Consider the following 17,559-nt stretch of genomic DNA (forward strand, 5'->3'; position numbering starts at 1 on the left):
TGAAAGCGTTTCTTGTACTGAAGGATGTATTCCTATTGTCTAACACTTACAAAACTCTTTTCTTTTTTTTCGATCCTTATTACCAACTTCTGCAAAACGAAACCATCTATGCATTCACCTTTAGTTTTTAAAGTTTTTAAGATTTTCGGAACTGAAAAAAGCGAAAATAAATAATACAAATAATATGTTTTGTTTTTTAAAAAATTGTTATATATTTTCAAGGTAAAATAAACTAATAATATAAGAAATAATTAAACTTAAAATAAACCTTTACAAACTAAGAAGAAATTGATTTCTACAGTAGATTGAACATATAATTATTTTAAATAAGTATAATATAATAAAATTTAATTTTCTTTTGCCATTTTGATTTCGAATCAATTAAGGAAGTACACTGGGGCATTTTTCAAATTTAAGTTTCTGTTTTTGTTAAACAAGTTTCTTTTCTTTTATAATTAGCACGCGAAAATTCCATTTTTCGTTTTAAAAGTATCTTTTGTTTTTTTTTTAACTTATGCAATTTATAATGCTTAGAGGAAAAAATGATATGCTAAGATTTGTGTGCTCAATTGTGTATTTTTTATGTTAAAACCTAATCTAAAGATTTAAGACAATAGTTAATAATTATAATATATATATAATTATTTTAAAATGCAATAAATTAGTGTGTGTGTTTGTGTTAACATTTTTAAAAAATGAACATTAGCTAGGCAAAGGCGAAAGGATATTATAATTTTTAAAATTATTTCTGGTTATTTGCGGTTATGTAAAGAAATTAAAATTAATAATTATTACACATGAGATCACAGTATTAGAGACATAAGTTAAATATTTTCCCATTTCAATTACATCGAATATAATTAGTAATCATCAATTTGCTTTAGTTAGGCTTTGTATGGTTAGTAACTCTGATTTGCTTTGCTTGATTTCCTATCTTGATCATTCTTGGATGTGTGTGATATTATCTAGGCTAACTGTAGCATATTGTATCTTCTTTACGATTTAATGTCTTGCATAGATTTTGCTGATAGCACAACCCCGTTTTTACGACTACAACTCAGTGTACATTAATAAATATTCAGCATCAGCGATTGATTCCGGATCTGGATGGATCACCTGGCTTAGCCCTTTTTGTTCTCCAGGACATTGTCCTTGTAGAAGAAGGGCTGGCTGGAATCCTGGCCGACCCACACGTAATTGTACTGCCTGGGACTGGTGAGGGGCGACAGGGTTCCATAGTCCGATGTCAGCTCGAAGGGAAAGGCGCTCTCGTCGAGATCCAGAGCTAAGGCCAGACTAACCTTGTGTTTTGGCGTCTTGGCCTTATCCACGCTGGATGCCGAGTTCTCTAGTCTCTACATGCTCGCACTCGAGGTGACTATGGCCAAATCGGTGGAGTGGAGCAGATGATGTTGCTGGTATTGCTGATGTTGCTGCAGGCTCAGGTGGTGTTGCTCCTGCTGCTGTTGTTGCTGCTGCAGTTGCTGTTGCTGCTGCTGTTGTTGCTGCTGTTGTTGCTGCTGCTGTTGCTGCTGCTCGCCCCGAACCTTCTCCTTCTTGATGCGCTGCTTCAAATGCACCTTGGCATGTCGCTTCTTCTCATCGGACCGTGCAAACTTCCTGCCGCAAATGTCGCAGCTGAATGGTTTCTCACCCGTGTGTGTGCGAATGTGGGTGGTGAGGTGGTCACTGCGGCTGAAGCTGCGCATGCAAATGCGGCACTGGAACGGCTTCTGGCCAGTATGGATGCGTATGTGGCGGGTGAGCTCGTCGGATCGGGAGAACCTGCGATCGCAGTTTTCCACAGGACAGGCGTAGGGTCGCTCATGCACGGGCGTCTTGCTGGGTCGGTTGGGATATTTGCGGGGCTTCACGGGCACCAGTTTCAAGGGCACCGTGCTCTGCTGATAGACCTGCGACAGGATCTCATGGCCCTTGCTGGTCGAAGGACTATATTCCGCCAATTGCACTGCTGCTGCTGCTGCAGCGGCGGCTGCGGCAGCCGCAGAACTGCCACCTGATCCAGCCGAATAGCCCGTCCCATTCGAACTGGGCTGCATATCGGGATAGTTCTCCTGTTTGGGTATTAAAACGCCCAATGCTGCATTGCTGGAACTGGCGGATGAAGTGGGTCCCGGCAGCACCAAGGTCTGTTGTTGCTGCTGCTGCTGTTGCACCTGTTGCACTTGCTGCTGCTGCTGGGCATAATCCGCTGGAGAGTCTAACCACTGGTATTTGGGCTGCGATCGCACATATTGCTGCTGCTGCAACTGTTGCTCGTGACTGCTGTGGAGGTCACCCAGGCCCGGAAAACCGGATGAGGCTCCGGCATAAGTGGGCGGCGGTTGCTTTAGCAACAGCGGTGTACAATCCATTGTCAGGCCCAGTAGCTCTGCATGTTGGGCCGCTGCCGCTGCTGCTGCACGTCCATCGTCATAGGGCGAAGGAGCTGCTCCTGTCCCTTGCTGTTGCTGCTGTTGTTGCTGCTGCTGCTGTTGCTGTTGCATGGTGGCATAGTGAGCGGGCAAACTGAACAGGGGCGGCTGGAACATGGTCTTGTCCGGACTGGGTAGACCCCAACTGGTGCCCAAACTATTCGAGGGTGGTGACATTGGCCCGGCCAAAACGCCCAGTTGTGGGGAGGAAAGTTGCTGATGTTGCTGCTGCTGCTGTTGCTGTTGGGCTGCTGCTGCTGCGGCGGCTGCTGCGTTCATCGCGTTGCCTGTGGTGGTGAAAACGCCACGATATGAGATTTTGCTAGCCTGTTGTTGTTGTTGTTGGATGGCATGTTGTTGATAGTGTGGTTGGTGTTGCTGCTGGTGTTGCAATTGCTGTTGTTGGTGTAGCGGCTGTTGTTGGTGTTGCTGCTGTTGTTGTTGATGTTGCTGTTGTTGTTGTTGTTGGAGTTGTAGTTGACTGTGATGGTGGTGGTGATGATGATGATGATGGTGGTGATTTGGCAATTGTTGTTGTTGGTGTAATATTTGGTGTTGTTGGTATTGATGTTGCGGGGAGCTCATGTGTTGTTGTTGTTGCTGCTGGTGACTGTGGTGGCAATTGCTGTTGTTGCTGGTGTTGTTGTTGTGATGCAGCTGTTGTTGCTGTTGCTGCTGTTGTTGGTGTGATTGTGTGTGGTTGCCTGGTGAGCCAACGCCCTCAGTGTTGTTGTTGTTGCTTTCGCTTGTTGTCTGTTTGCTTGTTGTTGTTGTTGTTGATGATGATGTGGTGGTGTTGTTGTTGTGTTGTGGGTACATATTACAACTATTATTACTTGATTCTTCTTTGACAATTGCCAATGCTGGCGGCGTACTACGCTCCTCTTTCAATGGACTGCAATGCGACAACACGGGACTGGCCACAGATATTACTTGGGGTTCCAAAGAGAGATCCTCTGATTCGATGGATCCTGAAATAGAAAGAAAATATATTTTTGATTAGTACTTTAGGTACTTTTTTCGGGGCTCATTCGAACAATTTATAAATATTTATTCCACGTTTACATTTTCGTATAATATTCTTTACAATATAAATATATTTCTTATAATACATTAAATATCTAAAAAAAAAGTGTCAGCTGCTTGTTGAAATTGGAGTTATCTAAAATGCCAATTGTATGAGGCCATTACAAAATGTATCTCAACAACATTTTCAATGAATCACTAATGATTAGACACTATGCTCGGCAGCAATATTTTTTTCGGGGCTTGTAAAAAATTTTTATCAGAAATGATGCTGTGAAAAAATGCTGCTCTTAAATAGTACTTATACAATCAATTGAAGCTCTTAGCATAGTGTGATAAGCTTACTAAATATGTAGGGAAATACATCTTTGCCCTGAAACTCCTGATTGCTGGTGTTGCTAAAGTTGCTGCTGTTGCTGATGTTGCTGTTGCAACGATATCAATCACAGTTCGCTTGAACGGCATTGGCACTGGGCTGCTGCAGCTGGGCGCGCTTTGATTTCGCGGAAATCGAACGACACGGGAGGTCGCATCATCGCTCATCGCTCATCGTGCCACAAGTCCAGAAGCACAGAAGACAGTTTCAGTTGGGGGCCAGGCAAAAGTGTCGGCGAGAAGACTAATTACGCGGCTACCAGGCCGAGGGAATCTCTTCCAGCTCGCTGTTCTTCTCCTCTTTTTTTATTCGACTTTTTTTTGTATTGCTTTTTACTGCTCACGATTGGCGTCATTAATGCCGCTCGGACTTGAGCTTTAGCCTGGATATTGATTGAGTTGCATTGCGCCTAATGTGCTGCGACATCAATCTGGTTTTATCTGAAGCAGGAGGGGAGGGGGAGTCACTCGTTTGGATTCACAGAAATTTTCGCGATAGCGATTCTATTGTTCTAGTCCGCGTATACATTTATTTGCAAGCCCCATTAATGCTGTCAGGGCAAATTATGTCCAAAAAAAAGGAAAAGAAAAAGACGACAACAAATTATGTTTCATTTGTGACAGGCCAAAAGGAGACGCATTCTAGTCTGGCCAATATGGAGCCTTTGTTCATCCTCTTTTTGGCTGACCATCTCGTCCAAGCCATCGAATATGAGTGAGACATGGCCAGCAGTTTCGCCAGCTTGCCAAGTTTGGCGATTAAAAGCCGCTCCATCATTGTCATGCAAATTGTTTTAATGGATTTTCATTTGAAAATTGCCCATGTCTATGATTTTTGCCGTTCTTTCTTTTGCGTTTGGCCAAAGTCTTAGCTGCTGCGTGGGTTGTGGCCAGAATTTATGGTTGACATTATTTTGGCTTCTGGCAAACGTTATAGCTAAAACATATTTTTGTCACACACTTGAATGTTTCCAATCTCTCTCATTCGTTTTTATGCATTTTCAATGGATTTCCGCGCTCTCTGTCCGAAACAAAAAAGTTGTCATTCTTTGGGGAAAAAAGAGAGCAATTAAACTCAATTGTTTTTGATAGCAGCAGCAAATCTAGTATACTTTATTTGCTTTGCCTTAATTCAATTAGAAATGCAGCTCCATATGTCTGTAGATATGTAGCTCGAATGTATGTACGAATATATGCCCAAGTCCGATATGGTTTTCTGTGTGTCCGCGTATCTTGAGGCAGAGACGCTAGTGAGAAAATTGCGCTCGAAACATTGACACTGAACGGAAATGTTTAATACATGCGCCGTTGTTGTTGCTTTTAGATTAATTAAGCGACGTTGTTGGTTTTTTATTTATTATTTTTATTATGCAGTCTTAGAAATATGAGATCGCTGCGTCGTGAGTATTGCAAAATTCTATTTTATTTGACATTAATGAAAAGTGAGCGCAAAAATAAAAACACAAATTTTATGACATAAATTTTATGAAGTCTATACCTTGATACAGCCATTGGGATGTCAACATTTTTATTAATTTATATTTATGTGACCAAAGACCACAAGTATATATGAAACTCTTGGCTGGAGGCCCCATAACTTAATAATAACAACGAAATTATTAAGACACACAAAATCACAAAGGAAAAAGAAATCAAAAATGAAAAACAAGATCAACAAATCAGAAGACGTGCAAATAAATAAATGCCTCAAAAAAATTGGTACTTCAACTTTTTCGAATGTTTATTTTTGATTTTGAACTTGTGATTCGGGGCAAGCCCAGGGAAAAAGGTTGTGTTGGAAGTCTGGAGAAAGACAAAGCCGAGATACTCGAGTGTTGGAGTGGTGCAGAAGTAAGTCAAGATATGGCCTAACATAACGACAGTTTCTGCGCTCTCCACTGAGGCTGATTTATGTTGAGACTTAAGACTGACAACGGATTAGTTGCAGACTCCATACGGACTGCAACTGGCATTGCCACTGCAGCATGTGGCAGCTGCAAGCTGCATCCATTAGCAGCAGATAAAGAAACCTCACGGCGCGAGTTTCTCCCAGCTAAGCAAAACTCTATAAATGTTTCGAGGCTTTTGTGTCCACGATTTATAGGGTGTATTATAATATTGAACTATCATGACAGGGACATATATTGAATTACATCGAGTTAAGGATCGTAATATTTATAAGAATCTAGTTCTTATAAGTCAAGTTTAAACTCTACTTTTTAACATAAAAGGTATTTATGGAATAGATTTACAACTTTGGTTTTTCTATATTTTTAGTTAGATTTAGAGATGGACATTAATTATGCTCTGAATAATAAGTAAGCAAAACTTACTGTTACAGCTTAAAAACTCGGTCAATTTAACTTGTAGGTAAATATTTGGATTTATTTAAAATTATGAAAACCACTGTTTCATATTTTTAATAGTGAAGTTTTGGTTTTCAAATAATTGTAAAAAAATATATTTTTTTGCTATTATTGTACACTATTTTAATCAATCTATTGTAAGTATATAATGTTACTCACCAGTAATGGGTGGTGGTTCCACAACGGTGGTGGGTCCGAAGAACGAGGGAATATCGCTGGACGTGGTCACCGGCGTGTTGAGATCGCCGGGCAGCGCCTCGATCAGCTGTTTGTGGGCTTCAACCTGCTCGGCGGCCGAGGAGACGGGACTGTGCTGACCGCTGGTGTTCAGCAGGCTGAGGTGCGAGGCCGAGCTGCGTCCGCTGCTGGCCGTGGCACTTGGCTGAACGGCCACGTGTCCCGGACTGCCGCCCTGAGTGGGCGTGGCCGTCTGGTTGCGGGCACGCAGCACCGAATTATTGGCGGAAGCGGTGGCGACGGCGTGAGCGGCTGCAGCCGCTGTGGATGCTGTGGTGTAGTGCAGCAGCGAGGAGGAGGACGACGAGGAGTTCAGGGAGCTGCTGCTGGTGCTGGCCCCACCGTGATTGCCCCCAGTGAACTGGGCGGGCAGGTAGGTGGCCGTCGACGGACTGCCGCTGCTCTGGGCCGCCGTGCTCGTCTTGAACAGACAGGTGTCGAAGCTCAGCACATTGAAGTGGGCGGCCGCGGCCGACTCGGTGAGCAGGAATGCGTGATGCGTTGGCGCCACCAGGGTTTCAAGCCCTTCCATGATCATGGCCGCTGATGGAGTTCCAGGGGCTACGCCGCCTGCAATAAAAAGGAAAATAACAAATTTTAATTTTATAAATTAATTGTAATATGTATAATTTATTTTTATCCACCTAAAGCTTGCAAAGGCAAACTAACTAAGCTATTCCATTACATTGAATAAAGTATCACCTGTTAATTACACTAAGCCAAAACAAATACTACAATAAAATGCTTATAATTCCCAACCAATTATTCTGAATTGGTTGTAATGAAACCTGAGCGATTTCTTAATGGTATATTTTATGGGACCTAAGACGATATGTCGAGTGTAATCAGAGTTGGTAACCGCAGATGGACTCATGCAAAATCATGCTGCGAATGCCGTGCACTTCGGTTTTCAATTGATTTGCCACGACAGCTGTTCGATTGCATAACCACGTTGGTGATTGAGTGCGTCGGGTCATCAAGTGGTGAAATTACTTAACAATTTAATTTGCCATCAAGCTGTCGTCTTCGGAAACTGTCGCAGACTTTCGCCTCCTGCGCCCACGATCTCAGGCAATTAAATTAAGATCGATTAAGCACTTAGCTCAGCCCTGAGAAGTAGAACAGGCGGTTTTCCCATGAATCCACCCAGGTTTGGGCCTCCATCCCGGGAAGTGGGTCAGGCGGTGACCTTACGCAATCCGCTGGCGCGAACTTATGCAAGTCTCAATTAGAGCCTGATCAGCGGACAGCAAATTTTTCTAAACAAATGTCTCATAAACTTGGCTTATTATTTATTTTGTAGTTTTGCCTGTATGTTTATCACAGATAAACTAACCGAAACTGCGATTGCCATCTGCAACGAGTTTCGGCACTGGGTCTGGGTCTTCCCCCGCCATTTATTTCGCTCCTCTCGATCTGCTCGGTGTGGCGTCATCCAAGCTCTCAAGTGTTGTTTTATTTTATTATTTTTATTTTTTTTTCCTGTTGGCGAAGGCTTGACCGCGTTGATTTGCATTACAAGTGCACTTGTGTTGACAGGCAGCTATGCGCCAAAATAACTACCGTGCCACGGCGTATCCGACAGATACGAAGAAGCAACGGCAACAGCAAACGATGGAAAAAAGCGTCCCGCTTTTGGCACTTTTGCTTTTTTATTTACATTTGATTTCACGCATAATTTCCATGGCAAAGTGCACTCGAGACAGGCAGCGAGTGAAATTACATTCAAAACTGTAGGCCACCGCCGCCACAGATTCAGATACACAACACGTAGATACAAGCGGCGAGCACACCCGCGGATACATTTGTGTTGAGCCAGCGCGTGCTGGGATCTTGTGTGTGCCTTTTGTGTTTTGTTCATTCATAAAATTATGCGCCCGAGTCAATAATTTTTACAGTCGATCAAAGATTTGTATCTTTTCTCTCTTGCCACATGAATCATCCGCGGGCGGCCGAAATAAAATCCAATACCCTGAACCTCTCAAAGTCTGAAAACTGGTTGGAGACCATCGATTCGACTTCCAGCTCTTTGGACTTCTTGGGCCGGTCTTTGTCTTCCCCCTGGTTCTTAATAACTTGGCTAACAATTGACACTCCCTTAAATAAGAAAAAAAAAGAATCATGAAAAACCAACAACGGCAAGCCAAGCTGTTGCTTATCTACAGTGGCAATTGGCTAAGAAGATTACTGCTGTGGACCAAAAGAAACTTCAGTGGAATCATGACTGACTACCAAGATCTTTTATGGCTTAGTTTTTCCCGACGAAGCTTTTCCGTTGAGCGTTCACCTTAGCCAATCGCCACTGTTCGAACCGCTGTCTGCGTTTATGTATATTGTAAATCTTGTCTTCGGCCCGGATCCCCTGACTTCTTTCACTCTGCATATTTTTGCATAGCATTTTTCCTGATTTTGTTTTTAGTGTAGTAGGACAGACAACACACGTCAAGATCTCTTGCCATGAATGAATATTGGCACTGGCTGTGAGCGCGAGTGAGATGGATATCCAAAAGATACATTTAACGGCTCGATGAGGAAGAGGTAAGGCATGAAAAAATTGTTATGTTGATATTATTTTAATTAAGTTTTGCCAAACCGGTTGCAGCTGTCGCTGCTCTATCCATTTTCATAGTTCCTCTTGCGATTCTATACACTATTTCTTTTTTATTTCGCCCCAGTCGAGAGTGTTAACAATCCGATAGATGTGCGCCAATTTGTTTGCTTTGGCAATTGAGGAGGGGATAGGCCATGGCCTGACCCCCAGACCCGGGTTTCGACCATTTGTTTTCATTGGCAGCATTGAAGACCTCATTGAGGATTAAATTTTGAGACGCGCTAAGCGACCTTTGGCTACTTAACGGCTCCAAAAATAAACTACACATTTGTTGTCTTCGACGATCTTGTGCAATGCTATCCGGTACTCAAATATCGCCAGATTTGCATTCCCAACCTTGGGACAGCAAAAAATACAATCATATCTCAATTAATAATAACAATAGTAATACAGGTTTTTGGTGTTTTGTACTGGTACTTCTATCTGTTTTGTTTGGTTATTAATAAGAAAAGAAATTGGAGAAACGCTTAAAGGAGAAGGGATGACGATCATTAGTCAACTGAGAGTGTGTGTGTGTGAGGAGTAAAAGTATCTTGCAGATACATAGATAGAAAACATGCAAGTTGCATGCGACACGGAGCCAAAACGAACGATGATGGAATGGCCGGGCGGCAACAAAGTCCATCATTCACCCAGCGGGAGCAGCAAACCCCCCCCACCAACAATACCGCACTCCCATCCTCCCTTCACCAGGAGTGTCCAACAAGTTAACATGGACAACATGAAAATGTATCTTTTGCCGCCGTCTTTTGCATGCGTAACACTTTGTCACACTTTTCATGCCAACAGCTCTGGTTGCCTGTTTTCCCCTCATGAGAACAATTAATGAAAATAAACAGCCGCGGGCCAGACAACAACAGCAACCACACAACAACTTGCCGAATATGTATATTTTTATAAAGTTTTTTTTTTCCCTCTTTGTTCGAAATCATTTTAGTGGGCACTTAAATGAAAATTTTCTTGTTTGACTTGGCAGCAAACGAACAAAACAACTCCCGCCGGCAACTTCAGCCTTTTGGCCACATAAAGTGGTAAATTCCAGAAGGGGAGAGGGGGTGGCGATGTCAAAGTGCCATTTGGCAACTGCGGCAAGTGTTAAATGAACTCCACGACCCATCAACAGACGTCGGCACCTTTTGTTTTGATCTCATAATTAATTTCCCAAATACGAAAATTGACGAAAAGTGATGGAAAAGCTTGAAAATTGATAAATGATCTTTAGCCTTTCCATTTCGTTGGTTATGGGAGGTTTCATGTAAATCATTTTGCTAATTGTTTTTCACTTCGTGGCGGCTGCACTAAAAACTGCCACTAGGAAATGCATTAGCGGGAAAAGTTTTGGCGTTACGAGGGCGGGTCTTCGGATATGTAAATTTGGGTTATGCAGACGGACCAAAAATTTGCCATTAAATTGTAAACATCTGAACTGAGCAGATTGCTATTTTAATTGAGCGCTAAGTGTATGACAATAATTTAATTGCAAAAACTGCAAATGGCTAATGCAGATACACTTGTGCTCGTCTACATAATTTCAGGACTACATAGTTGCAGTCGTAAATTTCTCGCTTGGCTGTCTGCTCCCAGGTGCTATCTAAATAACGTGCAGAAATTTTTATTAAGCGTTAAATGAATTTTTATATCTTTCAACTAAATCTGCGAAAATAAAATAAGCCGACTGCCAGAGGGATTGAAGAGTTCTCTTTACATTTTGAGGATTATTGTTGCATCGAATGTTTAAGTATAAAGGAGACAATGTCTAAAATCTGTTTTATTTTTCGATTACATTTATGACAGAAAAGAATAAGAAACTGGCAATGTTAATTTACAATAAGCAAGTCCACTCAGTATATTTTAACATTTTAATTATATTTTTAAACATGTAAGAAATACTTGTTAAAATTATACACTTCTATTGAATTTATTTGACAGACACATTAAATCTCAATCATATGCCAATAAGAAATCTCAGGAAACGTTTTTTGCCTAACATTGAATTTCCAATTCGACACGGCATTCATTAATCAGTTTTGAAATTTATGCTATCTTAGCGTTCTTATAAATTTAATTTGTTGGCTAATAATTCAAACCAATTCACAACGAATATTTTTCATTTTATTAAAAAGTGTATGATAGATAGAATATATTTTATGTGACACTGGGATAGCACACGTCACGAATTTAGTTTCTTTGCATCACTCTTAAACACCCACCTGGATCGCAATGGCACTTGCAGAAGAATTCAAAGGGATTTTCCTTTGGCTTTTGTCGCCTTATCGGCTTTTCGTCGCTCTTTAGACGGGCAAAATAATTTTCACTGTCGGTAGCACGAAAGTTTCGTTCTCACTGTGAGGCAAAAATCAATAAAGCACTGCTCGTGTAATCATCTTATGTGCCTGTGGACTTTCATTCATGCCGTCGTCCTTTCACTTTTACTTTAGGTTTTAGTTTAATAAGCAAGTATTTCTTGCTATATGTTTGTTGGATTTTTGTATAAACTTATTTTTTTGTTTTTTGTTCGATTTCACTGCACAAATGATTTTATACTTTAGTATACGGGATTTTCCAATAGATATTTCGCGTTGGATACCTATACAATGTTTGCTTCTGATTTGATTTCTTGAAATCTTGCTAGCTTGCTGGCTTGCTTTTTTTCTATTCCAACCGTCGCGTTTGCTTGTCCGAACACAACTGAGGCACGAGATGCGCCCTCTTTCGGTTTTTATGAATGAAACTCAACATCGCTGCCCGCTCACGAATACCATGACACATGGTGCCCCTGCTCGGGCGGCACGCGCCCCAAAGTCGAAATCGAAAAACCCGCTCTCTGGCGGGGAAATCGTAGCGCTCAGATCGACGTCACCGTGGCACTCGTATATATCTCGCCTATCTCGCATATATATGTGTATATATATGTATAGCTATATTGCATAGCCGGCCGGTTTTGCGGCCCGATGTTGATCCAATCGTAGGTCTGGTCGCCTCCCTACTCTGCAGCCATTTTCATCGCGCACGCGCATTTCAGCCAATCAACAGTTTGCCAGGCCTTTCCGCCGTGGTGAGTTTCACTCAGTCTCTCTCCCTCTCTTCATTTTCGATTTCGACTTCTCTCCGGTCTCGCTTGAGGTAAAAATAATACAACAGGTACCCCACAAAAGAAATTATACATATATATATACATATATATTTATATCTCGGTTTCTATCGATTCGTGCGCCTGTGTGAGACTTTTAGCGGCTGGCAAATGTTATGATTTCCCGAAATACGTCATCAGTGTGCGCGAAAATTGCTGCCCATTAGCCATAGCAATTTTTGCATCGACGTAAACACCGAGACCCATCCGTGAATTGTTTGCATGAGCCGGCCGCCCAAAATGTACCGATTCCTAAACAAATGATTCACTTGACCATTTATGGACAGTTTTTCGGGTCTATGTCTGGCATTGTATCTCTGAGATACTTTTCCCGGCAGCCGCCAAAGGTCAGGGTGGAAATTGTTTGGCAAATAGTTGAGTAAGTGTTTTGGCAAGTGTCTGTTTAAGATACTTTTCAGTTCAGGTGCCTGTGAAGATGGAATTGTTTGGCCGATTTTTCGGTAATTGGGGGCACTTTTATTAAGTTTAACAAGTCAGCTTGGACAATTGCGTCTGGGAAAGGTATTTGCATTTAGCAAAGGTCAAAAGAATTGTTACTTCTTTATTTTGATTTTTGTAGGAGAACATTCCTGTGAATTTTCTAATATGACAGTAAACTAAACTGTGTTCTGTTGGGAAAGGAAGGGCATCTGATTTATTTTGGTTGTTAAAAAATATTAAAAAGGAATATAAATCATTAAAGCAAGACAATTTTTTTTGAGGTACTTGCGTTGGTACGTTCTTTTTTTTTTTAATTATAAAAAATATGATGGGTGTTTTGACTTAGAGATCATAAAAATACATTTTACGTTTCATTTAATTCATTTTTGCCGTACTTCCAAATATTTTGCGTAATTTAAATTGTGTAATATTCTTATGTAATAATTGTACTGTTTCCTTGTTTCTGTGTTCTGTTTCCGTCTGATTTTCGAAATTCCATTGACAGCGTTGGGAATTTTGGTTCATATGTTTATCATTTGTTCACATTGTAAATAAATCAACAGTTTTCATATGCTAAGGACAAGGTTGCACGTCAGATGTGCAATGTGCAAAGGCATTTATTCCACATTGTTTTTACTGGAAAACGTAAACAGAATTGCAGCTAGAAATGAAAATTAAATTGAAACGATGGAAGAAGGGAACCTGAACTGAAACTAACTTTTGGTAGCAGTAATAAGTAAAGAGTAAATCCAGTTCCTGATACGAGTAAGTCACAATCCAACCACAGACACCTTTTTAGTGAGTTGATTGGAGCACACGCCATGACCTAAAAATAAACACCTGGGGAAATGCTATCTTTTCGTTTTTTGCCGGCAAAAGTTCAACACCAGACAACAACAGAGTACGTCAGACATTTGGTAGATACAGAAGGGATACGGATACAAATACATCTGTATGCGCCCCCACCCGAAAATAGAACTTTGCCTCATTTGTGAAAGTTTTTGCCAAACAAAATAAATACAAATCGCATACGTTCCCGATTATTTTTAACCTTCACATAATGCTGACCGATCGAGGCTTTTATAGGGGATGCATGAGATGGGCATAAAGTCAAAATAAAGCGATGGAAAGGGACAAGTGTAGTGGAGGCCGTCGGCCACCTGTAGGCCAACGAACGGCAATAAAAACTTGTGAGATTTTCATTAAGTCAGTGGCGGGGAAAATGAAAACTCATTACGCTAAATATAGCAAAATCTATTCAGAAAATTTCTATAATTTTTCACCGTAAATTTCTAGTGACGTGCTTTTGCTGTTTTTCTTAAGGGGGCAAAAGGTGAGGAGAGGAGCGGTTCTTGTGGCCCAGCCCCTGACAAAACACCCACGAAAATAGTTTGCACAATCTAAAAATACGTTTTTGTGGCCATTGTAAATTATTTGCTACCTGCTGACTGCCTGTCTGATTGCCGTTCATCCAAAGATGGACATGGATGGCTGGCGTTCAGGCGGGGGGCGTTCTTCGAGTGTAAGACCAGCTGAGCTTTCAGGTGATGACTGGCAGCACTGCACCTCTTCCTCAATTTGGTAGCACTGGCATCAGCGCACCCAGGACAGGCCGGGTCTCCAATAAACATGCCTTTCACAGACAAATAAATAAATTAGCTTACATTCATTGTTGGCTCTTTTGCGACTTTAACATACTAATAATGTTTTTTTGACGTTGGGGTAGGCCTTTGAGTATATACCCTGAGTAACATGGATAATAAAATGTTTTGGCGGCTTTTAATGTCAAATAGTAAGGTTAATGCAATGCAGACTAGTTAAAATGTTTTTCGTATGTCAGAAATTGGTGTTAAATATTAATATTATTATTTTAGAAAAACAAAAATAATAAGAGTAGTCTTTTAATTAATATGTTAAAGAAAATCTAAATAGAATATTTTTAAATCACAAGCATAAAGTAGAATCCTAGATATTTGTTCAAAATTCAAAATAACCTTGGTCTTGAGTTTAATGTAGCAAAATAATTTACTTTAGGATTTCTCTAGACATGAAGATGCGTATAAATTTAACGAAACATTAGAACTATTTAGAATTGAGAAATCACTACTAAAATCTTTACAAACTGAACAGCATTGAATTGGGGACTTTAAAATCAGTTTAAAGCTACAAACTTGGTTGATCAGCTAATTCATTCACCCTTTTCATAGCATAGTTCTGCTTTTGATGCCTTACCTATCTGAATATCCAACATTGTATTGATATCTATATCTGTCTATATGCCAATTTTGCGGATGAGTGTGTGTGTGCCGTGTATCGTGTGGGTTTCCTCAGCCGTGTTATCTCATTGAGAACGTTGCTGAACGTGCGTGGGTCAATTGGGAGACGGCGAGTGCTGCGACTGCTGCCACTTGATGAGGCAGAGGCGTTAGATAGTCGCAAGTCGCGAGTCGCAAGCCAGATGACACATGGCACGCGCCCAGCGCAGACACAGATACAGATACAGATACACGACAGACAAACTTGACAAACAAACAAACAAACAAACAGACAGACAAACATTGGCATCAATGCCAAGCCAGGCTTGTCTGTCTGTCTTTTAGCCAAGGTCCGCGTTTTGCCGTAAATGGTGAAAAGTTTTGTTAGGGCAACTTTTGAGTTACGGCTCGCGTAGGCTGTAATTAAAAGCGTATTGACTGGCAATGCAACAAGTTTGCTGCCATCCCGCTTCCACTCGAATCGGCGACTATATCTATGAGTTACACTTGAGCTATTGCCGTGCTTTTTTTCCCCCTTCTTTCTATTCACTTGTTATTGGTTGGCAAGTCTTTGGCTGGCCCTCGGTACTGAAATTGTTTTCTTTTGCCCTGCCAGCTGCCAATGGGGGCTTTGTAGAGTTTTCACTTCGATTGAAACGCACTTGATTGCTGCGCATTACGCAAGCCAACTTCATTTTGGTTTCGGCCATAGGTGAGAGCCATAAACCAATCGCCAAGTGGGCGTCATCATCAGCTTTGGAGTTGAGGTGTGAATAAATTTATATATGTACAACTTTTGTCATACCTATAAATTTTACATATATTTATTTCGGATTTATTTTTGCTGCGATCGATTTGATAGTGCTTAAATTTCACCTCTTGTAAATTGTCAGGGAATTAAATTTAATTCAGAGCAGAGAAAAAGTTAGATTTTATTTGCCGTCCGTCTATGCTGTTTTCTTTGTAAAATTCATAAATAAATTGTTGATTTTTTTCTATATTTTATTTCATTTAATTTATGAGCATCATAATATGCTTTATGATCTTGGCATGTTGTCGTAAATTGCTGCAGTCAACAGCAAAAGGGGGGAAATATTGTTGTTCAGAGACACAAATTAAAAATTTAAACATTTGGAGACCCCGAAAAAATATTCCATTGGTTGAAATAGAGCAAAGAAACGAAGTGGGCGGAGAATCAGGGGACACGGACACGGAAAATCAGAGAAACAGCTTCAGCGCCATTTTCCCCTGTGTTGAGAGCTCGGCGAAAAATGAGGTGAGAATTAAATTTGATTTTCGGTTTTTTATTAGTTGTCAGTATTCCAAAACAAGTGCATAAAACTTAGAAAATTAGTAAGATAATTAGAGGTATTAAATATATTGACCAATGTTTCTTGAAAAAGTCTTAGCTTGATTAGAGGGTGACAATTTATAGCCGATAAATTTGGTAAAATAAGGATTTATTTATGTCATAACTTTGAAGACTTTCAAGTCTAAGGTTTATTTATGTTCAATATTATTAGAAATTCGATAAATTATTAAATATATGTAAGCAAATATGATCAATATTTCAAGTTCGTTAAAAACAAAAATTAAAGTTAAATAACTAAAATTTGTCATTTTAGAAATCTTAAAACTGTATATTGTAAATGTACTTTCAGCTTAATAAATAAAACAATTTCTTGCAATAATTTCACTTTTTACACATTCCATGAAGCAATCATGACTTGATCCGATGGAAATTTTATGCAGGAGCAATGTAGCTTACACTTTCTCTGAACTGTCTGTTTGTCAGCTTCAATTTTTGAAAGCGAAAACCCAGATATCTGGCAATTGTTTAGCAGCTGCCCACTGCCCCATTGCTTTTGTCTAATTGCAGACTCTATGAGTTTTGGCACAAACATGAATATTCATAAATAATAACTCAGCGCAATCCCAATTAGGAATAAGCCGCTCGATTCAGCCTGTTTAGCCTGGTGAAAGTGGGTCAAATTAAATGGCATCAGAAATAGATTGCACGAATGTGTTTGATAAGTACTCATGCTCTATTTATGTTGATCTCCTGTTTGGCCGCACACACAAAACATGGCAATCATCTAAATATAAAGCGCGTGGCTCACTCGAACTAATTTTAAAAACGATTGCCGTTGAACATATTTAGCCAAAACAAAAAGGAACCCAAACCAAAACAAATCAAAATTCGTTCGTTCATCTTTATTTATTATTATTATTCCCAGGGCAAAGACGCAGAAAAGATTGACGGCAGCTGGTGGGGGTAAAATTGGCTGAAATGCCCAATCAGCTGGCTGAAAATAGAGAGATTCGTGTGCCGGGAAACAGGCAAACAAGACCTAAATTGGCCAAAGTCAGCAGGCGGTCTGCCGGCGTTCTTTTCGCGTATCTCTCTATCCGCTGGATACGTCAGTAAACAATTAACTGCAAAGAGATCCAAAAGAGATCCAAAGAGCCAAATGGCAAATCCCCATCGATCTGAGAGATGACGTGAAAAGCGCCGCGTGCAAATAGCAAAATAATTACAATATAAATTTTCCACGTCAAGTTCATAAATTCTGTGCCGCTTAATCAGCTTCGCTTGCCTCAGATGCTCACGTACATTTTTTCGTCTATTTATAGGTTTTTGTTATTTTCTGCGCTCGGTCAAGGTAAATTTAGGCACACACTA

General features: G+C 40.6%; 1 protein-coding gene across 2 annotated transcripts in view; it reads right to left on the minus strand.

Moving 5' to 3' along the window:
* Window positions 1–285: 285 nt before the first annotated feature.
* Window positions 286–17,559, minus strand: part of LOC108041863 (probable serine/threonine-protein kinase yakA) — a 40,675-nt gene continuing 23,401 nt past the window's right edge. Inside the window, exons 1-3 of one of the 2 annotated variants that reach the window (XM_017119918.2) lie at window positions 11,261–11,725; window positions 6,362–7,009; window positions 295–3,406 (exon numbers count right to left, since the gene is read on the minus strand). In XM_017119918.2, coding sequence (XP_016975407.2) covers window positions 1,356–3,406; window positions 6,362–6,977 — 2,667 coding nt within the window. In that variant the 5' untranslated portion in view covers window positions 6,978–7,009; window positions 11,261–11,725 and the 3' untranslated portion in view covers window positions 295–1,355. Of the gene's footprint in view, window positions 3,407–6,361; window positions 7,010–11,260; window positions 11,726–17,559 lie in introns of those variants that run through there. The other variant, XM_044459089.1, reaches the window with a different exon arrangement.

Source organism: Drosophila rhopaloa, unplaced genomic scaffold (assembly GCF_018152115.1).
Source record: "Drosophila rhopaloa isolate 14029-0021.01 unplaced genomic scaffold, ASM1815211v1 contig_178, whole genome shotgun sequence".
NCBI lineage: Eukaryota > Metazoa > Arthropoda > Insecta > Diptera > Drosophilidae > Drosophila > Drosophila rhopaloa.